The 27018-nt window shown below is 41.4% G+C and overlaps 6 protein-coding genes and 1 long non-coding RNA gene across 9 annotated transcripts; 3 read left to right on the top strand and 4 right to left on the bottom strand.

Annotated features, from left to right (window-relative positions):
- Positions 1–2906: 2906 nt before the first annotated feature.
- LOC124191572 lies at positions 2907–3190 on the bottom strand. Its single transcript, XR_006873480.1, has 3 exons — positions 3146–3190; positions 3020–3070; positions 2907–2966 (listed from the first exon to the last, which is right to left on the bottom strand). It is a non-coding gene; the product is annotated as an uncharacterized LOC124191572 (long non-coding RNA).
- Positions 3191–4634: 1444 nt separating this feature from the next.
- On the bottom strand, positions 4635–8271 carry LOC124191569 (ceramide transfer protein-like). The gene is made up of 8 exons (XM_046584865.1): positions 8032–8271; positions 7773–7889; positions 7429–7672; positions 7286–7339; positions 6658–7187; positions 6359–6584; positions 6018–6220; positions 4635–5945 (listed from the first exon to the last, which is right to left on the bottom strand). Exons 1-8 carry the CDS (start codon positions 8269–8271, stop codon positions 5685–5687), a joined length of 1875 nt encoding a protein of 624 aa, XP_046440821.1. The 3' UTR covers positions 4635–5684.
- Positions 8272–8652: 381 nt separating this feature from the next.
- Positions 8653–11207, top strand: LOC124191570 (synembryn-A-like). The gene is made up of 10 exons (XM_046584866.1): positions 8653–9013; positions 9077–9216; positions 9274–9386; positions 9473–9671; positions 9733–10014; positions 10089–10236; positions 10298–10541; positions 10619–10772; positions 10859–10978; positions 11054–11207. The coding sequence occupies exons 1-10, from the start codon at positions 8939–8941 to the stop codon at positions 11136–11138; spliced, it is 1560 nt and encodes a 519-aa protein (XP_046440822.1). The 5' UTR covers positions 8653–8938; the 3' UTR covers positions 11139–11207.
- On the bottom strand, positions 11000–11892 carry LOC124191571 (autophagy protein 12-like). Of its 2 annotated transcripts, XM_046584869.1 has the most exons (4): positions 11631–11892; positions 11425–11561; positions 11204–11359; positions 11000–11123 (listed from the first exon to the last, which is right to left on the bottom strand). In XM_046584869.1, the coding sequence occupies exons 1-3, from the start codon at positions 11785–11787 to the stop codon at positions 11237–11239; spliced, it is 417 nt and encodes a 138-aa protein (XP_046440825.1). In that variant the 5' UTR covers positions 11788–11892; the 3' UTR covers positions 11000–11123; positions 11204–11236. The 2 variants fall into 2 exon arrangements, with proteins under 2 accessions (XP_046440825.1, XP_046440824.1); XM_046584868.1 differs by having other exon boundaries at positions 11000–11359.
- Positions 11893–12284: 392 nt separating this feature from the next.
- On the top strand, positions 12285–18921 carry LOC124191280 (protein kinase C and casein kinase substrate in neurons protein 1-like). 2 transcript variants are annotated; one of them, XM_046584416.1, is made up of 9 exons: positions 12285–12330; positions 13582–13809; positions 13906–14054; positions 14174–14362; positions 14837–15063; positions 15357–15477; positions 15919–16032; positions 16774–17143; positions 17258–18921. In XM_046584416.1, exons 2-9 carry the CDS (start codon positions 13596–13598, stop codon positions 17365–17367), a joined length of 1494 nt encoding a protein of 497 aa, XP_046440372.1. In that variant the 5' UTR covers positions 12285–12330; positions 13582–13595; the 3' UTR covers positions 17368–18921. The 2 variants fall into 2 exon arrangements, with proteins under 2 accessions (XP_046440372.1, XP_046440371.1); XM_046584415.1 differs by lacking the exon at positions 12285–12330 and adding an exon at positions 13471–13498.
- A 978-nt stretch (positions 18922–19899) lies between these two features.
- Positions 19900–24491, bottom strand: LOC124191279 (gamma-aminobutyric acid receptor subunit beta-like). The gene is made up of 11 exons (XM_046584413.1): positions 24353–24491; positions 23552–24295; positions 23055–23161; positions 22541–22608; positions 22308–22426; positions 22181–22213; positions 21922–22079; positions 21624–21703; positions 21324–21528; positions 21072–21253; positions 19900–20999 (listed from the first exon to the last, which is right to left on the bottom strand). The coding sequence occupies exons 2-11, from the start codon at positions 23599–23601 to the stop codon at positions 20376–20378; spliced, it is 1626 nt and encodes a 541-aa protein (XP_046440369.1). The 5' UTR covers positions 23602–24295; positions 24353–24491; the 3' UTR covers positions 19900–20375.
- A 603-nt stretch (positions 24492–25094) lies between these two features.
- Positions 25095–26986, top strand: LOC124191281 (leucine-rich repeat-containing protein 59-like). Its single transcript, XM_046584417.1, has 6 exons — positions 25095–25237; positions 25322–25381; positions 25446–25568; positions 25648–25861; positions 25963–26193; positions 26258–26986. The coding sequence occupies exons 1-6, from the start codon at positions 25133–25135 to the stop codon at positions 26752–26754; spliced, it is 1230 nt and encodes a 409-aa protein (XP_046440373.1). The 5' UTR covers positions 25095–25132; the 3' UTR covers positions 26755–26986.
- Positions 26987–27018: the final 32 nt, after the last annotated feature.

The following is a 27018-nucleotide window of genomic DNA, read 5'->3' as shown; positions in this document are numbered from 1 at the left end:
GAGATCAAATTTACGGTATGGATGCTCCATGAAGCCATGAAATTGTTTTCTTCAGAATAGAGGTCTTAACGGACAACGGGACTAAAGATATATCCGCTGATCCCGCTCACGTGAAACGCTTCCAAGAAGAAATACAGATAACTGACTGACTGGAAAGGATCTTATTGTGGTGATTTCAGTCTGAATTTTATTATTTATCGGTTTCGTGCCGATTTCGAGCCTTACTTTTATCTTAATTGTCGTAGCCCTGGGGTTTAGCTCTAAATTGATGACAAAAGCTTTTGGATACTAAAATAATCCCGATCCGCTCAGCGGATGTCTCGGCGGATGTCTTTGGCGAAAAAACCTCTTTGATCGTTTTTGACTGGTTTGGATTTAGGGAAGGGGGTCGATTTTTAATTATATCGATATCTTAAGCAAAACTTTGGCTAATTACAATATTAGTGTCGTCTGCTTGCATTTTATTTGCAAGTTTTGAAAAAGACAAAGAGACGAAGTTCAAGATTACGAAGAAAACGATCAATTATTTTTGGAAAAGTACACGTAACTGCACGAAAAATATAGCCAAGCAAATAATGTATTATAAATTGTGGTCGTCGTGTCAACTCGGTTCGCTTCTCTTTATATGGAATAGCTTAATACCTACTCCATGCTGTTAAGCAGGTAAAAAAAAACCCTAATAAACTAAGAACACAAATGCAACGATTATGGGAGCTTATTAAATAGAAGAGTTAAACCTGTTGCAAAATTTGTGAAATGTTAGTTTATGGTTAGCATGTCTATCATGTAATAAGCCCCTTGTCAATGCACAGCAGTTTATTTACACATGGTTTATGTAACCTTTTTCTTTTCTGTAGATTTGAGGTGTGAGCCAGCCATCATATCCACAAGATGTGCAAGTTTTGCTTCTACTTTTATTGACCTGTCATCAGCAACAATCGCAGTTGCATCACTTATTGGGTAATGATTTACGTTACTTTTATTAACCTGTAACCTATCTACTAGATACTTTAATGATGCATGGGTTGCATTAATGCAGCCTTTTACATGTAAACCTTTAATTGTTCTGTTTATTAACAATCAGGGTCTACTCATTTTCTCAGTTTCAACTTTTCCTTACTTGTTGTTTCTATTAAAATTATTCGTAACCCATTTTTTATTTTTTTATTTAGATAAACAGCATCCCATTTTATTGGAAAAACTACGGATGAACGATGTCGGCCGAGTAACGGACCTCTTCTCCTCTGTTCTCGTGTACACCCATGTGAGTGTGAGTGTATTCACGAGTCTGAGGCTCTTTTTCCTATCCCGCCTGGCGGATTCAACTATTCTCCGGATGGAGCACTTGTGGATGCCTGGCTGTATTTCCCAGGCTTAAAGGTAGGAAAAATTTATTTCTATTTCTTCTTTTGGCTGGTGGCGTTCATTATAAAATAGTACGGATTACGATTATTCCTGAGCCATGTGGTTGCTGACTGGACTGTTTTTTTTTTTTGCCATTTTTTGTTGACTCAGTTAGGGTTCATTAGATAATTCATTTGTAGAACGACTGCATATCAGGCTTGTTTGGTATCTCACAACTTTTTCTGTGAGTAAAAATCAATCCCAATTTTTTAAATTTTAAACACTTCAGGCAAAGTGCAAATAGAAGTTTTTTTACTCAGAAGGACCTGCCACCTGCCGCCACACCGGCTCCTCCTCATATAAAATCAACACACAGTCGACAACGAATCGGTGATGATACCGAGGAAACAGCTCTAAAAAATTTCGTTTAGAGTGGCTCTCAATAACATTGAGTCTAAGAAATCACTGAGGGAAATTCATGAAGCGGAGAAATGTGTACTTCATTGGTTATTAGGCTACAACAACTTTACTGTAGTCACGGTACTGCGCGGTGAACTGTAAAAGTCTGTAAATTTAAATCCATAGCAACTGCGTCGTACAATGAGTGCTGTGATCGAATGGAGAATGGCTTTCAATGATAACTCAAAAGCAAGCCAATATTCAGTCTCGGATAGGCCCAACATTATTGTTAGAGTCCCACCAGTATAAAAGCTATACCACTATTCAAAAGTTTCTGGTCAGTAAATTCACGAGAACGTAGAAATGCCATCAGCAACTCTGGACTTATATATTAGTCGACCCATTTTTAACCGTACTACGCACCAGTCTGTGTATGAAAATAAATGAAGAACGCGAAAAACGGCCCTTCGTCCCACTCCCGTAGTTTGCTGATTTAAATTTATTGCATGCATTTGTTAAGAGCCTCTAGCATTCGCTACTGCGTTTGTCGCAAAATATCTTTTTCGCAGTAGAGATCTATATTTAAAGGGGTAAAAGGGCTTGGGAAATAATCGATCATCATATATATACCGAGTACCGACTATAGTAAGTTGGTACGTATAGGAAAGTTTGAGTCGCTGCCGTAACTCTCTTTCATCGTCGAGATGGTCCATCCTTTTTTGTGTGTACATATATACGTACATGTTTAGTTTTTGTTGTCGCTCTACGGGGTAAAAAAAAATTGCATCTCTTGTAAATCTTGTTAAGGTTCTGTAAACTTGTTCCCCGCGAGCGTATGTTTGCCTTTTTGAAATTCAAATTTTTATTTGTTCCCTTTTCATAGAAGAGTTCGTAAGACAATTTTCTTTCATTCGGGATTACGCTTTCATTCAAGCCCGTACGAAGGTCTAAATAGATTCTTTGATAACGTATAACAGCCTAGAGTGGTTTTTTTTTGTGTTGTAAACAAGCTCACGCAGTCACGTTTCCATGTACAAGTGGCCGTAATATAAGTATATTGGATACATTATTAAAGGTATATAAAAGGCCAACTCCTTCGAATTGCTTGAGATGCGTAGAGACTTTTATTCAAGATTGGGAGTTGGTTCAAAACCCAGTGTCAAGCGTCAGTCGTAGAATGGATCTCGTTCCGCTACAAGGTGTCTCCAATAGTTCTAGAGATTCTAGACATATGATACAATTTCCGTGAAGTTCTTTAGGTAAATGGAGAAAGTACCGTATCAAAGTTGTTGTTGTTTTTAATTGCTATACAATTCTCAAGTAGGACCTATAAGCAGAGAAGCATAGTAATTTTTTTATTAGTCTTAATAAATTGCTGACAAAATTAAGAACAAAGAATTACTGTGTCGTCGTCCTGCTATTGTCGGGGCCGTCGTTGTCGGAGTTAAAATAATAGAGTTCCTTTTTCGTTAGTAATGAAATTCTGGAAAGTTGTCTAATGACTTTTCCTAGTACTCCCTATCCTATAGGGAGGCAACGCAAACAAAGATTGATGGAAGTTAAAACAATTTCAGTGCTGCCAGTTTCTTACTTTCGGGGTCTTATGTCACTTTGGGACAATAATAATCTTATCTGTCGAATCCAACGTCCATTTACTTTCCGATCGAATACTACGGGGCAACTCCAAAGAAATGTGCTATTGCGTTCACGCCAATTGCGACAACGTTCCGTGCATCCGCAAATGTCTTTGTCCTTTGGGGATGGCCGTCGACGTCCACGACAAGGCGTACAGATTAAACGACGAGCCTTTCAGAGAGACAGTCCACTGAGTATTCGACTTAAATCTAGAGATTAAAATCGTCGACGGTTACGGATTTGCAATGAATTGCCACGACGAAGCGAGTAATTTGCTGGAATTGACCGAATTCCACTTCCCTCCCACTATTACTACTACTATCCCTTGAACGAGCAACTTATCACAACTGTGTCGACAATTTCATTTATGCAGAAAGTTTGGGTATCCATGCAAAGCTAAGCTCAGACTGTAAATTTCACTTGTTGCTCATGGACTGATGGCATTTCACTACCGGTATTTAGTCTCCATAAAGAGTCATCACATGAATGGACTGAGATGTTTTCCTGGATCCCTCAACTTCGATCTACTGTAAATGCCAGGCCAATCGATTAGCTGAATAGCTGATCATATTTACCCTTGTTTGCTCGTTTCAACTTTTCAAGGATTTTTTTTTTTTTTTTTTACTGAAGGTCCAGTTGGTCCGTGGGATACACATCGAATACGGTACCAGAAATCGGATGCCTTGTATTCATTCTAGTAATTTAATTGTTTTGTAACCGTTTGTTTTCATGTAATGCTAGACGCAGCTCTAATCTGTTGGGAAAGTTGTTTTTCTTTTCTTTTGCTTATTGTTGTTCCCTGCCAACAACAATTGGCCATCCGTGTCATGTAAATATTACAGTTGCCATGGCTGAAGATTGAACGAAACCTGGGTTTTGCAGCTGCACTAGCTGATAATCAATAATCATAGCTGGGTGAAAAAAAAACTACATTTACAAATTTGTATGGGTACGTTCACGTTGCTCAGCAAAGACCTTGCACCACAGGGTCGACGGTCATTGACGATCATCCCACCAGATAAAGTACATTTACGCTAGTTCTTGGTTGTCTACTGTTGGGTACCGAAGCGTGTATTTTGTAAAAGAAGTCGGAAGTTCATCTCAAGACCACCCATCCCAAGCTACTTCTCTAGTTGCGTGAAAATTATTAATCCGAAATCGTCTAAACTAAATATAGGGTGAATGATTTTGCTAACGACGCACTTGGCGGTGGTCACCAAAGTGAATTTGTTTAATTCAATTACAAATAGACAATCAATGAATTATTATATATTTTCTCTTACTACAGCGAATGTTTGCGTAACCGATGTGATTCAAAACGAGAGAGGATTTGCCAACGAAGCCAAAACAGAAAGGACTGTCACACAAAGAGAGGTTCCCTTTCGCTGACACCCAAACGAGACGATATCAACAACAAAAACAATGATGATGATGCCAATACGTACACTGGATGAGAAGGGGTGAAAAAGAAAGGCGCTGCTACTCTCGAGAGCCTTTATACTCTCGTCCGGGAGTGGTCGATTTCTGTTCCGGAACAGACTGATCGAAAGAAGTAATAAACAGCAAATCATTGCTTCAAAGCTCGGGTAACGCCCAGAACAACTCTGCGCAATACCCGAAGGAAAAGAATCGAAAACAATAACAGTCTCTAAATATACACACAAGTGGCTGAATCATGACTATAAGCGCACTGTTTGACATTTAACTTTCACCATGCGCCATGTTTGCCGTGTTTTTTCACACAGTGGACGTGTAAACAACAAGGGAAAATGTGGAGGGCAATTGAAAAAAAAAAAGAAAAGAGTAAACTTTAGAAGGGGAAAGGCGGCTTTTTGAATAGCGACGGTAACCAAGAGGACGGCGAAGTAATGCACACACGGTACCAAAAGACTTTTTGAACCCCATCAAAGGCACTTGGATTTTTCATTCCTTTTGAGGCATCCAGTAACTTTTCTTCTTTTTTGGGTTGCGGCTCCAATCAACCGAGGAGATACACAAACATTCTATGGGAAATAAACATTTGGAAATATTGGGAGAGAAAGGAAAGAAAGAAATAAGACATTGTCCGAAAAATTGGATGATGTCACAAACACAGGTGGGCCGAAACATCGTGAGCCATCAGCACCAATACCTCAAAAATAACAATAAAAATTAAATAAAAGTTTGGAATGGTGGCCGAAGTGCAATCACGAATTGTATAACACAGAATGCAATGCTTGAATAATGAATACTATTTTTTTTTCCTCCACCCTATCTAGTTGTGTTCCCAAACTTTCAACAGGTCAAACTAGAAGGATAAGGTTAATTTAGAAGAGGATCGGCTGTTTATCACAACGATCTTTGACGTATTGCGTGAAGCGCTTGAGAAATTTGGGATATTCTCGCTTGTAGACGGCTCGCAAGGCAGAAGTGGGCACCCAACCACCCGGATTAACTACCGAGCAATAAGTGATCTTGCAGGTCAGGTGATCACGCGTGACCGGTCCGCCGTCAGCTGGTGGCTCGATCGAAGTCTGACAGACCAGACACACCGTCAAGGAAACACGCACCATTTTCCCCTCGTTAGACTTGAAAGAAAAAAAGAAAAAAATGATTAAAACTTGGCATTCAAACTGGCGTTTGAAACAACGTGGAATTACCGGTGCTTCGTGGTGTTCTGTTGAATGATTGCAGGCGATCCAGATATCTTGGGCATCGCGATCGGTATCGTTGGGAACGCGTCGAACGTGTGACCAAAACAGAGCGTCACGCTGGGAAGCTGGCCAAACTCGTTTATGAATTTGGAGGATCACAAGAGTGTCATCGGCGATGGTTTCCAGTACCTTCATTTGCTCCAGTGTGGCTGTTCATTAATCAAAAGTTAATTATTTTGCTAATCGAAACGTTGGACAGAAAAAGATTTAGGAAACACGACAAGAAGAGCCCCAAAATAAAAAATAAACAAACTTTTGGGTGGAGTGCAATTCCAAATATTTCTTACTTTCCCACTCGAAGCGGACGTCGGGGCTGAAGAAATAGTGAGTCATTTCGCGACCAGTGACACCCTTGACGGTGTGAACGGCTTTAAGGGGATCTACTGCTAATCCATCCACTTCTTCCTCTCGTTTGTACATTTTCATTTCGCCGTCCTCGGCGAAGAGTTGCCACACGCCACCTTCCACTCCCAGTCGGGCGTACTGTAGTTGTTCGAGCGTGACTCTTTCAATCTACATCACCGTCAAATGCAAATAGTTACAATTTGGCGCAATCTTGTTGGCTAATGCAATAAAGATAACAAACCTCTGGCCATAGAGGGTGAGCTGGTGCTTGACTGGCAAAGCGAACCACTTGTTTGTTCTTCAGTCTCTCCAAATATTGTTGTTCCTCGTCAATTTTGTCGAGACCTGCTTCAACGGCATCGTAGAATTCATCTTCGCCGATGGTGCTGTGAGGGCCCTCTTGGTAATCTGGGCCACCAACCAAAACGATCCGTTTCGACTCGGTACTCAGCTGCTGTTGATAATGGACGGGCAAACCATGTCCGTTTCCTTGCACAAGTAACTGCTGGTGCGGTTTATTTTCGCTAGCTACCCGCAGTTCTTCCAGCGCCTGACGGTAGAGGTCCTCCACTTTTTTACGTTTCTCCACCTCGCGTTCTAGACGTCTTCGCCAACCGTCCTGGCTCTGGTTGAAGAGATCGAGGCAATGCTGCAATCGGGCCAGTACACCCGCCGTCGTGGCTTTGAAAGTCAGCGCTTCTCCGCGGAAATCCACGGCCTGTGAACCGCGCTCAATCAGGATCTCATCCGGCAACTTAACCACATCGGCACCTTTATCGACAGGAAAAACAAACGTTGAGTTAAAACTTGAAAAGGATGTTGAGATTAATCTATAAACCACAATAAATAAGAGATTATGACACACTCACGCATAGCTTTCAAGTCTGCGATTGAAGTTTCGTCGTCTGAATCACTTCCGATTCCTATTGAAAACATACAGGATCAGCATTTAAGCCAATCTTTGAACGATTTAGTTCAGGTCGGCAAACAGAAAACATGTGTCAGTCCATACCATTTGCATTGACTTCGCGAACCCGAATGGAAGCAGCTGCTGTCGCACAAGCATCAAAGAAACCTTGCAAGGTGTCAACTTGTCTTATAAGGATATCGCGATAGGTTTCCATTTCGGACAGCTTTTCTCTCAAACCTCGCCCTTTACGAAAACTCGAAGCAGATGCGGTGGAAAAGTTATTTGAAGTTAATGATACAGCGCTACCATGACGACGCAAATGACCGTTGTTGGATTCATACTCCATCTGCAAAAAATCAAATGCATATCTAGTTCCCTTTCTTCTCTATTTTAACTTGGCAAATAAATAAAGGGAATAAAAGCCAAAACTTCTAAGACTATCATACTTTGTGACTCTCCAGAAATGTCAGCCATCTCTGTTTTTCTTCAGGGGATTCAGCTCTCAAATACCAAACAGAATCATTGACACAGACATCATAGCGGCACTCATCAAATTCATGGGGCTAGAAAAAAGTAACAACGTTATAAATAGTTCAACAGGGCAAAGCAAAAAAAGGTGACTAGGTATTGCATAAGCATGACATACATAATTAAATAAACAAGTAGCATTATAGCAAGAAATAGCAAAGCAACCGAAAAGCACACCTTAATACTGGCTTGGCGTATACTGACTGATCCTCTGCAACCATAACCAGTGTCTTGCTGTGACTTGTAGTATGCCATTACCCCATCTTTGACAACAATGTAGCGGTCTTGCCATCCATGAATATAGTTGGTCCACTTGCTCAACGTCCCACTGATTTCTTGGGCTACATTTGCATTCATTGCACCCACTTCGACGTCTTCTTCATCGTCGCTCAAATCTAAACTGTTTTTGTCCGACATGTCACCTGGTTGGCTTTTGTCACTCCGCCCTTGTTCTCCAGAGATAAAACTCCCCCCTATTCTCTCTGTTGAATATGTAACGAAAAGACGTAGTAAACCACTAAAGGCCCACCTCGAATATCCAATGGTTTCGTGATTAGAAACGATAAACACACGGAGAAAACGTGAAAGAGACGAATCTAATCTCGTTAATAAGCAGTTCAGACTGGTCCTACGATTTTATGAGTCAACAACAATGTTGGCTCATGCAGTACCCAAACCCAAACAGTTGTTTATTCAGGAAAACAATTTTTTGCCGAAAATTGGGTTCAGCAACAAACGAATAAATGCGCCAAACGTTAAAGCTTAACCCACATTTAATTTACTAAGCTAAAATAATGGTAACAAGACACGAATTAAATTTTTTTGTTAGTTTAACTTTTTTGTATTATTCCTAATCTATATAAATTATAAATTTTTTTTTCCCTCGATTCGTTTGGCGTTGCGCCATACTTTTGTCGCTGAGCAAAAGGTGGCGTTTTATAGCACATAGGACAAACACACAAACAAAATTGTTTTTGGTGTTTACCGCGTTCTACGGTCGATAAGATTTATTTCCAAACCCTACCAGTGTTTAATCCAATTACTCGAATAAAATATCGAGTATTTCAGTCATTGTACAGCATTCATGGATTTCGTCAACGTAATCAAAAGTAGGGATGGTTCCAAAATCCAACAAATTTTGGAAGAATTCATCACTCAAGTGAGATGAAAGTGGCTTCTTTTCAAACCATTACAGTGATTTAACTATTTTTTTCCCCTTTAGAATGCCAAATCTTTCACATTCCAGTCTATGGACACATGCAGTATCCAAACAGAAGTGTGGAATTCGCTTTTCGAATTATTAAAAGATGAAGAGTTCTCTAGTTGCCACTCTCATTGTTTACAGATACTTAAAATATTAAGGTACTACAACTTTAATAAACTTAAACTTGGGTAGCTTATTATTTTTATTTTACATAGTCGGGACCAGCAACACCTTGACAAAATTGTGACAGATTCTTTTATTAATCTGTTAGTTGAGAAAGCAAATCTCAGTCTTCAAAAATCAACTAACCTACCAGAACAGTTTGTTGGTATGATAGTACTTTTTATATAACACAATTTGATGTATTAGAAAATTAAATATCTATAACATGGTGTATTCTGTTTAAATAATTAGGGATATTGGAAGCCCAAAAATGTATTTTCAACCTGGTTTTTAGTCATCTTAAGTCAAGAACACTTGTTTCTGAGACTTCTATAGCTGAAGCCATCCTCTTGAGATTATCTGTAGAAAAATCATCTAATATCCCACATGATGTTCTTTTATTTGATTTAAAAATTCTTTTTCTTCTTACTGCTCTGTGCAGTGATTGCCGGTAAGAAAAATTCATGTAAATGATAAAATGGTTCAGAGTGATTACATATTTTCTTTTCTAGACCAACTCTACGATATTCGTTACACGGAATCAAACATCTGACAAAATACCTAGAACAGTGTTGCACGGTTCATGGACTAGATCACTTGGATGGTAACACAGCAGAACTTTGCTGTGAATGTTTGAAAATCATTTTCAACTTGTTACTTTCAAATGAAAAACTCATTGATTTGCCGAACGAGGATTACGATGATTTGCAACTACAGCGAGAATTGATGAAAATTATCCGTCAGTTTCTGTTAGCCAATTCGAATGCATTGGCTAAGAAAGAGGAATTAAAAAGGTCTGAACAAATATTATCTAATTTAATTTATTATTTCTTTTTAGCTTTTTTAATATTATTTTTTAAAATTTTAGTCATGCCATAAATTTGCTTACAAGCATGTCATTTGAAAGCTATGAAGAACTAATTCCTGCTTGTGCCAATTCAGAAGATTGCTTCCAAGGTTGTGATATCACTGCTTTGGTAGTTTTGCTGGAATTTTTGGAAGAACGCCTTGGAAAAGTAGTTTTCACTAAATGCAGCAGTTAAATTGTAATCTTGCAAATATATTTTCCCTTTTTAGCCGATTCGGGTCTTGCAAGAAGAGCTTCTTCCCGTTCTTTCAGTACTGATTCAGTTTTCAAGAACAAACAGAATTGCTCGTAAATTTATACGCTCTCGTGTTCTTCCTCCGCTTCGTGACGTCATGCACCGACCAGAGGAAGGTAACACAATACGAAGCAAACTATGTCGACTGATGACTTCGCCTAGCACGCAAGTTGAGTTTCTAGTCGCAGAATTCCTCTTTGTTCTCTGCAAAGAAAATGGTAGGTGTTTAGCGCAACCTTATTTTATCCAGTGAAGCTTCATAAATGACATACGAATTCGACACCTTTAATTTCAGTAAGCAGATTGATTAAATACACCGGTTATGGCAACGCAGCTGGTCTTCTGGCTCATCGAGGATTAATGATGGGACATCCACCGTCTCATGTTTCGGCTTATTCTTCGGACTCGGAAGATTCCGGAACTGAAGAATACAAGCAAGTGGAACACAGGTAGTTGTCAAAAGAAAATTTACATTTGTAGGTTTTCATTGACATCAATATTTATTATTTGAAATTATCCTTTTGTATGGGAGCAGTATTAATCCTGTTACCGGCTCGTACGAACCACAACGTCCCAACCCACTCGAAAACATGTCGGAGGAACAGAAGGAATATGAGGCTGTCAAGTTGGTGAATATGATCGACCAATTGCAAAGGTATAATACAGTTTTTGTGGATTCACTTTAGAAAACGTTTTATTAACTCGACAACAAATACATTGATATTTTCAGAAAAGGAATCATTCAGCCGGCTCGAGTTGGCGAAGACGGTAAACCTCGGGCCATCGAGCATGTAATGGAACTTCAGAAAGATTAAACCATTAATTTATTACATTCTCTGTACTTGATTGAGAAAGGTCATAATACAAAAAAAAAAATCACATTGTCTGCTGAGAATCTTCTACTGTAAGCCTGTCAACCCCATGCTTGTGTTCTGCAATAAGCTAAAATCAATTTGCCATCAGAACCAAAGCAATCAAAAAGGTTCTGGACTGTTTGGTCGAGTGAAGGGGCAAACGACTGGTTGACATAAAAGAACTGTGAAAATAAAATAATAATTAATGATGCTTAGTTAAAGGAACAAGTGTTGTATTTTTACTTACAAGAGAATCTGACTTCTGGAGTGTAAGTTTCTTCCTGATAAAGGATGCAATAAAGCCAATTGTCTGTGTGGAATCTACTTCCCATTTCCTCTGTCTCATAATAGGAGCTCCTCCAACTGGACAGAGTACCACTGTAACTACAGAAAAAGAAATCAAATAAAGCATAAATAAAAATTCAACAAACACTAGTTATACAAATTTTTTACTTTTGGGTGTTTTATTATCTGCTTTTGGAGTAGCTGGGGCGCTGTTGGGGAGGGCCGGTAAGCTTTCGTCTGTATGAGAAGGCATTTCTACATTTAGTTCATTATCTTCCACACTTGCTGCATCAGGAAGTGCTTCATTAACCGGGTTGTTATCCATCGTTCACAATCAAAACACAACTTGGTTAGCTCAAAAATGACTATGCATTACAAAAGACGTAAACACAAATGAATGATAGCAGCCGACCTCAAACTGTGTTTTTTTTATCGGATCGTTCACAATGTTGCCCTAAATAAAGAAAGAATTAAAGAAAGCAAAATATTTCTTTTTCGTGTAAAAATAATCTTAATGTCACAAAATTAAAAAAGGAGAATTTTCAAAACATAATATCTTTAAATGTAAAGTTCCTTTTAATAAATATAAATATTGAATTGGGCGATCCGGCAACCTTTATACTTTTGAGACCTCTAGTGGAACGAACGGCCAGCGCCTGTCAGAATATCAAGGCCGAGTAGCCAAGGGAGACTTGAGTTGCTTCTGCTGTTTTACATTACGAAAGTTGAATGTACTGATAGTATTTGGGAGTCGTTTATTTCATACTGCCGGGCAGCCGCTTGGATTCTCTGTCTGCAGCTGCTTAATTTGTGCTTCATCTTTTTCGAAACGTCTCAAATTCATTTTTTCTTTTCAGTTCGTTTCACGGTGAGTGTACATGTTCATGTTTATTTGCTACACCTGCGTCACCCATCCCATTCCTATTACTCATACGTCGTAAGCCCGAGACCGGAATCGTCTAGTTGTTCCACAACCTGTTTCTGTGTCTCGCATTATGTGGATTTAGTTATCTGCATCTTCTCCAGATTTACTCAGCAGTTGTTTCATGTTTGTTCTTTGCGAAGACTTTGATGGGAAATCGTCCAACCTACCAGCAGAACTCCCTCCTCTCTCCAAACTTAATCCTATTATATGAATCCACCCTATATTAGATTGCTGTGGGATTTCTATTTTTGAGTTTCTGCTAGAAACTTGTTTACACAGAAGATTGTCCAATCGTAAACACCTTGAACTGCACATACCTTAGTACAGGCTTTACCTTATCAGCCTTGAATTCTTTCATCATCTGACATAGCATTAGCCTAGTTTTTTCTCCCATTTTTCTTATTCTTCATTACTATGCCGACGAAGGATTCTCGTGACCGGTACATTAGCCCCTACAGAATTCCAGACATTACTTTTCATCCCTCTTTTTATTTTTTGGCTAACAGTTTTTTTTCCAACAATCCATTTAGAAGAAGTCTAAGAACTGAAGCCGTGGCAGTGCATTGCATGAAACTCGTCGACCATTGGCGGCGACATAGTCTTCAGCTTGATGGATTAAGCCCCGGGAAAGGAAAGAAAAAAAAAAACATTATCAAAGCACCATCTGTTGAGATTCGTTTTTTGGGTGGGAGTTAAGAAGAGGACGGAGAGATAGACGTTTAAAGTTTTAGATTGCGAAATAAGAGACGAGGTGTGTTTTGAAAGTCTTGAATCGATTTTGTTCCGTGGGTGGGACTTTCCACTAACCGACCTATTGTTGTTTGCCGTAGGATTGGGAGTTGGGAGTGGGTCACGCCGAATGCCTAATCAATGGTTGGTCACGTGTCATTTGAATTGCTGGATCGCATTTTTTTCCACTTGAAAAAAGTATATCTGTTGGTGTGGTATCTGTGACGACGGGAAGGAAATAGTTTGAGTTGTTGAAATAGCCGGTCGTGGCGCTGATCTGTTTGCCTCGTTTATACATTTGGTAGAAAAGTAATATCACGTTCCTCCCCCACTCCCGATGTCTTCCTTTCTTGTTGTAAACACATAAAGATGTGTTGTTTCGGTATATCCTTTTTGTGGAGGTTATATTAATAATCTGTTGATTGGATCCTTTTGTTTCCCTTTCATGTTGCGTATGTCTGACAGGGGCCTGGCCGGAGATGTCGCATCACAGCGAGGAGAACTTGCTGACGGCGTCGGGCGGGTCTTTTTGGGAGCCTGGCATTTACAAGAGGACAACGAAACGCATCGAGGATGGCAACCGATTGTGCACGGATCTGGTTCAGCTCGTGATGGACCGGGCCGAGATCGAGAAGAATTACGCCAAGAATCTCAAAGCGTGGTCAAAGAAATGGAACGAGCTCATCGAGAAAGGTGTTTTATTCATTTTTTATTATTTTCCTCTCGCTCTCTCTCTCTACTTTGGCGATTGTGACTGACTGACTGACACGTACGTACGTGAAATGGCAGGGCCTGAATACGGGACGACAGAAGCCGCCTGGAAAGGAGTCCTTGTGGAATCGGATCGCCTTTCGGACTTGCATACTAAAATCAAGGACCATCTGTCGGAGGATGTCCCCACTCAGATCAAAAGCTGGCAAAAGGACGCCTACCACAAGGTACAGTGTCTCTACGCTACACTAGACGACCAAATGGTGTCTGCTGGTGACAATGAAGCGTGACGACCGTCTCCTCTTTTTCTTTCTCGCCCCTTAAATTTTTTACCACCACCAACTAGTCGATGATGGTGCTGAAAGAGAAGAAAGAAATGGACGACTGTTTCAAGAAAGCCCAAAAACCTTGGGTCAAGATCCTGAACAAAGTCGACAAGGCCAAATTGGACTACCATAACGCTTGCAAAGCTGAGCGATCAGCCTCCAATCAGGAGAGGAACGCTACCGGAGACAACGCCGTTTCGCCTGAACAGGTTAGTTGACTTGATTTGATTTCTCGCATTAAGGACAGAGAGTGGATTGGGCAGTTCGTGACCGCAATTGGGAATCTATCGTTATATATATCTCAACATCTATCTATTATGCTCCCGCACACTTTTTCTTCTATTACACCGGCAAAAGAGAACGAAAAATGTCAGTTTCCCAGAGAGGAGGCAGGAAGAGTCTCTTTCTTCTTATATGGCCGGATGTATCGAATGGGCTATGGGAACGGTGATCCAATTGCCGGAGGGGGTCTCGGGAAATTGCTTGCTTGTGTGCTCCAACACACACACACATAGAAGGAGAGGCGTCAGCAGAGAGGGGGGGAGATCTCTTTTTATTTTTTTGTACGTTTTCTGGCTGAAGAAGAAGAAGAAGCGTGTGGCTTGTTTATTTTATTGTCGGCGTGTTTTTTGTCATCGTGGTGTGTTTGTGACTCTCTTTCACGTTGTCAACATTCCTCTCAGGTCCGCAAACTGCAGGAGCGCGTTCAACGAGCCAAAGAGGAGGTGCAACGAACCAAGGAGAAGTACGAGGCCGCCTTGCAGGAGATAAATTCATACAACCCCAAGTACATGGAGGACATGCAAGAAGTGTTTGACAAGTGCCAGCAAATGGAGGCCCAACGACTCACTTTCTTCAAAGAAGTTCTCTTCAATATCCACAAAGGATTGAATATCAGTCAGGATCCAACGTGAGTTTGACATGTCTTGTTTGGGCTGTCTTCTTTATTATTACCATTACCCGAGAAATCCCAATGGACGGTCAATGTTTGGGGGTGGCGGGCGACATTGGGCTCAATTCAATTGTCGATGATCGATCGCTATCGATCCTGGGGTCTCATCTTGTTTCACCAGGGCAATTTGATACAAACAACGCCCTCGGCTTCATTTTTTCTTATTTTATTTATATTTTTGTGTAGTGTGTGTCGCCGGTTTGATGTTTTTCGAAGGTAGTTAATGGACGACACATGTTGTTGTTGTTTAGGTTGCCACAAATTTACGAAGAGTTGTACCACACAGTCAACAACGCCGACCACGACAAGGACCTCAAGTGGTGGTCGTTTAATCACGGAGTCAACATGGGCATGAACTGGCCGCAATTTGAGGTACCCGCTCTTTCCTTTTTCTGCTTGGACAGTAAAACAAGAACAAAAGTAATAAGTAAAAACCCAGCCTGTGTGTTTTGTGGTCGACGCACGAATGCATGCGACATCAAAAAGTCGTATTTTGTTTTGTTTTTCTACAACTTTTTTAGACATGATTACGTATTTTGATTTTTCTTACTTTTTTGCCAAATATTAACGAGAGATTGATTAGATAAGTGATTGCATTGATTTGGTAAGAAAAAAGAGTCTACCGTGCAGAATGTTTTGCGAGACTCGTCTGTTTTTTCTCTATTTCGTTGTTGTTTTTTTGATTAACTGGTGATGTTTGGCCTTTTATGATTGCGTGTACGCCATGACGTCATCGTCGGTATGTGACACAACAACATCCAACAACACAACCCTCCACACAAAAAAACCAAAACACACACGCAACTCCCGCAGGATTATTCTGAAGAATTCCGCGACATTGGCGGCGTGAAAGGAAAAGGCAAAGCGCAGCTACCCGAAGGCGCCATCACTCTCATCAATCAGCGTATCGTCACCGACGACCTCCCCGTAATTTCCACTACCCCATACGAAAAACAAACTTGATCAAACCTCCCCCCCTGAACCTGATTAGGGTCACCTCACTCCAACATTTTCTCTTGATCACGAAACCTTAAAAAAACAAACGAAAATCAAATCAATAGACACAACTGACCAGCCCCTTTTTTATCAAATAAAAAAAAACCATACGGCAGTATTAAATTAGACCCCACCCTTCTTTTCTCTTCCTATATTAACACGCGGTTGCGGGAATCTATACTTTTTAGTTCTATTACATTATTAGATCGTTGTTGGGTTTGTCCTGGTATTTTCCCGTCGTTTAAAAAATGTGGTGGTTGGTCGTCCTTGGATTATTCCTTTGGCTCTCGACTTATCTGGGCCGCTCGCTCACCCCCTCCTTTTTTTTTGATTGATCACGATTTTTCACACGCCTTTCTTATTTTTTCTCCTAGCTGCATTTCAATTTAGCGTTTGTGACCGATCTGTTTTATTCTTTTCTTTGATAGACTCGTGTTTGCCTTTTTTGTTTGGGATGATTTTATTCTCTTTTCTTGGCTGTTGTTGTTGTTGTAGCTTAGTTTTCCCTCTCTTTTTGTTTGACTCGTCTGGGACTTGACTCACGTGAACCAAGTAGCGAAAAATCTTCTTTTTTTCCTTTGTCCCCCCACCGTTTGTTGTGTCTGAGAAATGTAGTGAATTGCAATTTTCTTTTTTTTTTTCTTTTCCGTTTTGCCGTTGGGGGCATTGTAGGAGCCCGGATCGACGCAAACGGGTTTGGATAAAGGACGTAAAGGGAGCACGAAGAATGCCGAGAGTCGTTCGATCGGGGCGGTGGCATCAACTACGTTGAGTAGCGGCAGCAGCTCGGGCGGCAAAAGTCCCGGCACTGGTGGGGGCAACGGCGGCGGCAACGCTGATAAGAACAACAGAAGTGCAAGTGGAGGAAGTGCCAACGTCAGCAACGGGACGACGAGCCGACCGGAAGGCAACCCGTTCGAGGAAGAAGAATGGGACGAATATCCAAACGAAGCCCTGGTCGATAACGGTGAGCCGGGCGTCCCCGTCAAGGCTCTCTACGACTACGAAGGCGCTGAATTTGACGAATTGAGCTTCAAAAAGGGTTTGTTGTTTTGTTTCTACTTTTTTTCCGACCGATTTCTTTCGTTTTTGGGCTTTTCTACGGATTCCCTGCGGCGCAGAGGGTTTCAACTTTCGATTGCTTATCTCCTTTTAGGTGACGTTTTCGAGAAATTGGAGGACGAAGACGAACAAGGATGGTGCAAAGGTCGCAAAGATGGTCGAGTGGGTCTCTACCCGGCCAACTACGTCGAGACGGTCGATTGAATATGCCCAATATATAAAAACACACACTGTAGAGAGTGGGATTTCATCATCATCCATATGGTCGTCACACACATAATTGTTACATTTGATCGCTAATCCTTATATAACCAAATTCCCACACACCACACAGACAATTTAAAAATTTATTTTGTTTTTGTTTATTTCCGGAAATTTAAAAATCCATCAATTGGTTTTCAATTCGTCTTGTGCACTCTCCTCTTTCTGTCTCAGCCTTTCAAGTACCAAAATTTCAAAAAAAAAATATGGCGCGCGTGTGTGTGTGTGTGTGTGCATCTGGGAGTGTCTTGTGTGTTTGATGCCAGTCGAGGATGAATCATTCTCGTAGTGCCAGTTGTTGTCTTCTTATTGGCCCATCCACCTCCTAACCTATTAGCAGCCGACAACATCATTGATGATGTACATCCTCCTCCTCCTCTTATTGCTCCTATACTTTTCTCCTGTCTTGTCTGTCGTAGAGATATAGTATCTAGTGTTACTATATCCTTTCTATTTGGCAGCTGTTGTGTCTCTCACACACACAATCATCTTGTCTGGCACTCTCAGTGTTAAAGTTGGGCATTCCTGACCTTTCTCTCCTCCCCCCATTTTGTGTGTGTAGTCTCGTCCTGCGTTTCACACACCGACACGCGTATCACCCATGTGCCCGTCTTCCTCGTTGATTAACTTGCAATAGTCTGACACCTTGTTCGCAGTTAAACGAAAAAAAACAAAAACAAAAAAGAAACAAACAAACAAAAGAGAAAAAGCAAAATTTTTCAATTTAGTTGATAGTTGTTTTTCTTCACTGACACGTTAAGACCCAACTCACACCTTCTTCTCCTGCATATAACAATTTCTTGATTGTCTTGTGTACTATTGTATAAAAGAAACAGCAAAAAAACAAACAAAACATTTAGGGCTTTGTTAATGAGAAACATTCACCTTGTCATTCCTCCTCCCTTATTCGACTAAATAAGGATCGGTGGGGCGGGGTCTTTAGAACTTTAAAAACCTTCCCCCTTTATGTGTGTTGATCAGTTCCGCCTTGTTATTGTTTCTTTCATTTCTTTACTCTTTTGGGCTTTCCCTTAATGCACTTTAAAGGAATTTCTCTTCTTTTGGTCTGTTGCTCAACAAACACGGTTTAAGGTAGTTACCCTAGCTCCATTCTTTTGTGTATGTTCATTTCGTTTTGTTGATTTTCTTCATTTCCTTTTGTGTTTTGGGGCTCAACGAGGAAGTGAAACGCCACAGAGAAAGAGAAAAAAAAAGGTGAGAACAGAAAAATGTCAAAGGGCAAACATTTTGAAGGGGGGGGGGATTTTTGCTTGACAATTGATTTTGATTCCAAAAGAATCCACAAATGCTGAAAGTTCATTTTTGTTTTTTCTTGCAATTTCAAAATCTAATTTTTTTGTTTTGTTGTGTCTCTCCCTCCTCCAGCTCTACAAAATTCAAACTATATAAGTGTGCTTTCATTTAATCGTCATAGAACCGTAATAATAATAACATGGTCGCGGGAGTCGATGGAGACACACGCCCTTAAAACGAGAATATTTTTTGTTATTTGGAATGTTTTTTCGGTCTGTTCAGATTCCATCAGTGATCCTCTCTCAATTTTATTTTCCTTTGTTTTCAATTAGGTTGTGTGAGAGGGGGGTAGCCTATAGAGTCTGTTATGTGGAACGATCTGCATTCACATCACGCCCGCTCGGTTGCAGAGCGAAGGGAATGTCTACACGCCAGTCACGCTCTGTTGGCCAATCCCAGACGTAGAAGTAAGAAAATTCATAAAGAGAAGAAACAATGCGCCTATAGCTACTTTTATCTTTATTATTTTTGGTCCTTCTTCTTTTTTAAAAGAATGCCCATGATTATTACATCTAGCCACTAAGTATGGGCCAATGTGGAGAAAGACAAATTGTGTCCAACCTCTGGAGCAATCTCTTTGACTGCACTCAAATTTCTTTTATACTGTCGGGAGGACTGCTGGTACTAATTGATCGGGTTATCACGCCCGGCGGTATACTGAGCACGCGCTCACTGACACATCCGACGTCTCTTTTCCTTCCTACTACACTCTTGAACTGAAAATAACACGGGATGACAAAACAGAACAATGGGTTAGGGTAGGAGAGCGAAATCCTTGGCATTCGTCTTTTATTCATTTCTCTTCTTTTGGGATCCTTTAGAAAAAGCCAGTCAAATAGGCAGGAGATAGTTTCTTATTCTTTATCTTTTAAGACCCGCTCTTCTACATGGGTGTCTTTCTTTTTCTATGCAGCACAGCTGCTGCTTTATATAGTAGCACCGGCGGTGGAGTTATCGATTAGTCCCGACGCCGAGCACTCACGCCCAGAGAATAAAAGAATTCCCTTCGCTGCTGCTGCTGTTGTTTTTACAAGTTTTTCATCTTTTTTGTTTTTTTCTCGGGGCTCAGTGGTTTTTGTTTGGATGGAAGTAATCTGTATACAACTATGGGGACTGATTGGATCCATGGAAAGCACCCAACTAATGCCTACAAATCTGTTGTAACTTTTAGTGATTGTATTTAGTTAATTCCATTTATTCGATATCCCTTAACAATTCTCACCCTGGTGGATTATATTAAATAGTAGCATATATGGTAATTGTATGACACGGACATGGTATTTATATAAGAACCACACTACAGAATGCACCTTGCAACATTATTATTATTTTTTAATAAGGGAAATGCAGAAACTCTTATCGATTAGGAGGGTGAAAAAAGAAGGGTGAAAAGAGCAAAGTGCTTTCTTAATTCTTCTTTCCATCAAAGTAATAGTGGGACATCAATTCTTTTCTCGATGTCTTTCTTCTCGTATAGTTGCTCTTCAAATGATTTCAATTTTTTAGGCAGTTGACGATATTTCGGTTAACGAATTATAGGACGACAAAATCATGTGAAAAACCAAACTTCCGTTTTTGCGCTTTCACCCCAAAAAAGACCACAAGTAATTTCATTCTTTATATCTGTTCATTTTTTTTTAAAGGAGTATGTAGATACTCCAGTAGACGACGTTGAAGATGGCGAATGCAGCCGGGAAAACGATTCGTGAATATTTGTCGATGAGATTAACGTCTTTGATCTTTGGCAGGGAATAGATTCCGCAAAGTAGGCGACTGCCGTTGGCTGACTGCGAACCGCTTCTCTTGTTGTCGCTCCTATTGGAATGTCCGGCGTGATGATTGAAATTGGCCGGCCTGTTGGCCACAGACGCGTTGGCCGGGGATTTACGACAACAGCGTCCCGATGATTGCGGTTTGGAATTGGACCAAAAGTGTTTCGGTTGAGAACACGAATGGTGGTGATGGTGGTGGTGGTGGTGATGTTGGGTGGACAGGTGACCACGACGGACGAAGCGCAAACTGGGCGGTCCGATGACTTTGTGGCCAGCAGGAGCAGGAGCAGCAGCGCTGCTCCGCCCAGCTGCCGTTGTTCCGCCGCCGGCCTGATGTCGATTGCGAAGTGACGGAATGGGCGACATTCTCAGGTCGTGCAACTGAATGATGCCGTCGTCACAGCTGTCCTCCTCCTGGCCGTCCAAATCCCGCAGCGAATTCCTAATGTGGTCGTCTTCAAGGGTCTGCCGGCTGACGCCCTTCTTCTTCTTCTCCGTCGTAAGACCCGATCGATTTAGAGTTTAGAAAAAGAGAGACGTCAATTGTATAAAAACTTTTACCTTTTTCTTGGCCCTGGCGCCCCAGAAAGTGTAATTGACCGCGGCGTATTCGAGCAGGGCAGCAAAGACAAAGACGAAGCACATGACCAGATAGACGTCGATGGCTTTAACGTAACTGATGCGCGGCAGGGAAGATCGAACGCCCGTCGATATGGTCGTCATGGTCAACACGGTCGTGATTCCTTTTCCGAGAGTCAAAGTTTCAAAGTTATGCGGGAATAATAATAGAACGTCATATCGATAGATTTTTACCTAGGGCGACACGGGCGCTGGTGGCTTCGTGATTGATCCAAAAGGAGACCCACGACAACATAACGATGAGGATCGACGGCAAATACGTTTGGAATATGAAATAGCCAATGTTGCGCTGGAGCCGGAAGGACAAGGATAGGCGCTGATAGGCGCCCGTGGCCAACTTCTCCATTCGGTCGTTGGTCTCGTAGCCGACGATCGTAAACTATATGGACATTTCATTTGCAGTTTTTCATTGGACAAGTAATCAATAAGGTTAGCACGCAATGGTTTTCTTTTTTAAACTGAGAGTCACGTTACTTGAGGTAATTCGGCGTCTTCGACGCCCACGACGGGCGTCTCACGCCAGAACATGACCACGTCCGAAACCGTGTAGCCATCTATAAAGAAGAGAAAGTGAACAATGTTTAATAGAAAAAAAAAGGATTTGACAACTTTTCGTTCGTTTGATCCCGGTAAGAAAAAGTTTCTTCTTTTTGGTTCGTTCACATCAGACGTGGATTTTAAGTTAAACGGACGTCGAAGGAATAAATCATGGGCGTGCTAGATGGAATAATATTAAGGGATTGACGTCGGGTCCGCTCTAGTGAGCACTCACAGCTTTCGATTTCGACGGTGCAGTTCTGATGGTCGAGTGGATAATAATGCAAATCCATCATGCACGCCAAAGTGGTGGTGAATCGAAGTCCGTACTCGATACTGCCGTCTCCGTGCAGCCGCATCAGAGTGTTCCTCTCCGTGACATCATGCAGAAAACTGATTTCCCAAAAAGCCAATCACCAAGAATCAGTGGAGCGTGTGGCCGTTAATCTCAAAAAAAAGGAAAAAGAGCCGCCCCCCAAAGAAAGAAGTGTTACCTGTTTTTGTCGTTGGCGAAAAAAGTATCCGGCCTGGTTGGTGGATGGCGCAAAACGGAAGAAAAGAGATGAGAGACTATTTACGGGCACACACAAAAAGTCTGTGACTTGAGAAAGAGATCCTTACACCCAAATCTTGTTACTGAAGTCGCCACTGAGTGTGAGGACGACGTCTTCTTTTTCGTGTGTAAAAGCCAGCCGCTCGTCTCTCCAATATTGATTGAGGCACAATGTTAACGTGTAATCCTATTGGGCCCATCCGTGCGGATTGAGCCGTTGGCAAAAGAGAAACAAAAAGAAGATGAGAAAAAACCCCTCGTGAAAAGTGTCCGGATCATAAAAAGAAAAACAGTGACTCGCCATATTGACTTCAGAAATTGCGTCGAACGATGCTATGGTGATATCCATGCCGACGTAGAGCGGATCACCTGAATGAGCACAAGAGAAACGATATATTATATACATAACGAATTGTAATCATCAATCCAATGGGGAAAAATGGGTGGGAAATCCAATGCGCGGACAATCGACAGAAATTGGGGGAAATCAGGCCAGCCAGCATTTATTCAAATGGCTGATGTTGGCTGCTGCCAGATGAAAGGGAGGGGGAGCTACTTTATCGATCGGGACTTGTCTCTTTTTCTATTCTGCAAAAAAACGTGAACTCGGAGAGCGGCTCCGGGGGATCGCTTGATCACGCTTCCATTCCAATCGCAGTCTGCGCTTTTCACTCACACACTTTTCACCGAAAATAAAAAAGCCAAGAAGGCTTTTTTATTTTCGGTGAACAGATCAGCGATTTTTTTCACATTTTTCTTTTTGTATTTTTAGGCTCTTTTCTCTTATTCTGCAGCTGCTGCATAGTTTTACTTACCTCCAAAGTCTGGGCGCAGGCGGATGTCGTAATCATCCAGCAATTGGCCGAGGACATTGGTGACATTTTTGAGACGAGTTCTCGATGACGACACCTCACCGCCAATCCTAAACAATAATAAATGAATAAAGATTCGATCTTATTGCCGTTTGTGCAAAATACCCAAAATGACAGGAAAACCGATAACATGTATATCCACTTGTATACCCCCCCACTTTTTCGATCTACTTATTGATTCCGCCCATCGACATCTTTCTCCCATAAGGCACGACATCCCCCCCCCTTCTTTCTATTTGAAAACCCTATTCAGGATATGTCGAACAATCCTAGACCACAAACTGTCTCTTTCCTTTTTTCATAGAAAGAGATTGGCAGTTTCACTCTTTTTTTAAGACAACTTTTTCTGAATGACCAAGTTAGTGAAGAAATCCACCTGGAATGAGAGCGACCGGGATCCAAAAAAGTGTCTGGGGAATATAATGTGGGGGATGTTTTACCTTTGAAAGACGAAAAAAGAGTAGAAGAGCAAAGTGTCACTAAACTTCATGACGTAAGGAAGGCAACTGCCGCCGCCGCACTATCCAGCTTCCATCTCTCACGCGCACACACACACACAAACTTCTTGGTCGATCTTTTAGCCTACCTACAGTCTTTTTTTACAAACTGGCACTCCCAGCAGTGCACTTGCTTGTCAGGGCTGTCTATCTGTCTGTGTGTCTTGACAAATGTGGTATAATATATGTACTGGCTGCTGCTGCTGCTGCTGCTGGATGTTCTACCGGAGCAGAAGGAGAACTCGAACCAAAGTCGCCAAAAGGGTTGGACTTTCCTCTTTGTTGGCGCTGTTGAAGATTGTACAGACGAAATAAGGGGAAAAAAGGAGAGGAAACAAGCAGCAGCAGCCTCCTCCTACTTTCGACGTCATTTACTTCCCATTTCATCTCGTCGGTTGCTCGTAACGGGCGGCGCAGGCGCTTCCTGACGCCCGGTGCGCTATATACTCGGAGCAGCAGCAGCAGATCAACATAAAAGCAAGCAAAGATTTGACGAGGGAAAGGGAGAGAGAGCATTCGCTTATCATTCAGATGAAGTCTTGTCTTGGAGAACTCTTTTGAATATATTGACGTACTCCATCAGGGGAGGGAAAAAAAGTTAATGACATTTCGGCCATCAGTCACGATGACCGAAATCTCGTCACTAATCATTGATGTACTGTAAATCACGAAGCTGGGTGGGGTTTTCTACAAAAAAAAAGGAGAAATGATAAAAAGATCCCATATACTATACATAGCAATTACCGAATAAAGTCGTCCCCAGAAGCTGTGGCCGAACAGTAGTTGCTGTGCTGCAAATAGGCTTCATCATCTCTCCGGAAATGTTTCTCTCTCTCTTTTGTATCTTTGCTGCCTGGTGCAGAAGCATATGATGACGTGCTCGGTCGAAACCGACCACACAACAGTCAACCAGCTGCTGGTGGATCGATGAAAAGGTTCGATCAATGCTGACAACCATCAGAGTCCCTGCCGGGATGCAGCTCCTGGGGGGGCTAAAAAAAGAAAGGAAGAAAGATGAACGGAAATTGTCCATTTACTTTAGATTCGCTATGAATTTTTTTTTCGTCATCCGGATGAGAGACGAGACATATGCATACGCGTCAATATCTGTCATTCGTCTTTCAATATGTAGACATCAGGTTATTATATCTATAGATAGTTGTAATTTCCTGCCTTCCATCCTATTCATTGGATTGTTGTTGGATTCACGTTACGTAATCGTGATGCGCATATTGGATCAATGGATTCGATATTTTTGTTGGTTTTAACTTATCTGAATTTTATATTTAGCAACGCCCAATTAAAAATGTGCGGTTGACTGATATGGTGGTGGTGTGATTTGAAAGAAAATGAGACGTTGGACGAAGTTTCGTCTATTTACCGTTAGGTGTCCCCAGGGTCGCTAATCACTAGCCGGCGTATAATTTGACGTGTTCGTTTCTCCTCTTACCTTAGTGCTACGATTATTATCAAGAAGCTGCAATCTGCCGAATTGTTACCGTTTGAATTGCATTGAAACTCGTCATGCAGAATAACAAGAAAAAATCGGTATCGGTGAAAGACAAGCTCGATGGCAACGAAATCGATTTGAGTCTCTTGGAACTGACTGAAGCTCCAGTTAAAGAATTGGTCTGTCAAATATTTTAAATCTAGTTTCTCTTCGAATAAGTTTTTAATTCACGTTTTTTTTTGTTGCTTCGTCGTGCAATTTAGGCTGCTGTTACAAGGGGTACTGTGCTGGACTTATCCAACAACAAGCTTGTTACCCTGAGCGTAATAAATGTGGAAATAAGTGAAGCCTGTGCCACTTGTTAACCCTTTTCTTGTTTCATCACAGATAGCATTCCCTACCCTCACCCATTTGATCAAACTTGATTTGAGCAAGAATCAATTGAAGGAACTACCAGTAAATTTTGGTGATTTGAAACATTTGAGACACTTGGATCTGTACAGTAATGAGGTAATGCCTGTCTGCGCATAATTTTGTCCAGTTAGAGTTTCACATAGTGCAAGCATCATGATTCTAATCTCTTGTACAGTTGCAAAGACTTCCTGTCAGCTTTCACCAGTTGAAAGAGCTGAAGTGGCTGGATTTGAAAAACAACCCACTCGTCTCAACTTTGGCTGAAGCTGCTGGAGATTGTCTTGACCAGAAAGGCTGCCAAGAAGCTGCAAAGAAGGTTGTTAAGTTGATGACCGTTGTCCACGCCGAATTGGAAAAGAAGCGATTGAAAGAGCTTGAAGAAATCAAATGTAAATATTTCTCATATCTGGGTTACCTAGCTATATTGCACAAGTTGGGTCAGGATTTAACCTTCAAAGTAATAAATAATAACTTCATGTGCATCCAACAGCGCAGCAAATGGCCCAGAAGCAGGAAGAGGATCGAGCGAAGGAGCGAGAGAGACAGGAAAAGAAGGCGGAAAAAGATAAACGAAAAACCGAAGCAGTTACTAAACACCAAGCCGCCGTAAGCCAAGCAGCGGCTAAAAAATCTGCAGTTAATCACGCTAAAAGTGAGGGTGCTAAAAACGAAAAGAAAAACGAACGTCAACAACCCAAAAAGATGAAGCCGAAAGTTGCAGGTACTACTTTTAATTCAAATAGTTTTGTCCGTGCTTTTTTATCGATGTGTTTTTGTGGAGTCAGGTCCTTCATTCTGTGCTAAATTCTTCATGCTGTTGCTCCGGTTATTCATCCTGGTCGGTGTAGCTATGGCCGTTGTTTTCGCATTAAACTGGGAGGGACCCTTAACACTGGACAATGCTGGCAAAGTAGCCGTGCGCTCAATGGACAAAACAACTGCCTACGGTCTCGAGGTTTACGACTGGGCGTCGCCTCATTTATTAACAATCCGGGAGCAATGGAAGCAACTTTCGCGCTTTGTGGCCAAGAACGGACGCGACATAGTCAACATAGCGTGGGAAAGGTCGGTCCACTACACCCGAATTGCTCAACAGGAGTTTTGGGTTTCTTGGCCAATTGTTATGCAGAGAACGGGCGAAGTGATGAGCCTCACTGGCGACACCGCTGTCCACTACTGGAGGATAGTGTGTCGTGAAGCACCAATCTACTACAAAGAACTGGTAGATAAGGTCACTCAATTATTTCACGGTACCCAAACTCACGCTGGCAATCCTTCCTAAAAGCAGAAAAACTAAAAACATTTTGGTTCTTGACTCTTGAAATTCTCTAACCCCCCTTTCCCCTTAACACACATTTGAATGTTTAGTTAAATGTTTATCCCGAATATATCTTGTTTTGACACTCAAATGATGATGACGTCATCGGTGTGTTTATGGATGTGAACAGAGAAAAATTTGATTTGGAATCGAGCTTTGATTCAAGTAAAATCTCATGGTTGGGAACTTTGAACTTTTTGGTGTACGTATTTATTTTCGCCGTTTGAG

This window comes from Daphnia pulex, chromosome 3 (assembly GCF_021134715.1).
Source record: "Daphnia pulex isolate KAP4 chromosome 3, ASM2113471v1".
In the NCBI taxonomy this organism is placed as follows: Eukaryota; Metazoa; Arthropoda; class Branchiopoda; order Diplostraca; family Daphniidae; genus Daphnia; species Daphnia pulex.
This window is presented reverse-complemented; position numbering and strand designations above follow the sequence as displayed.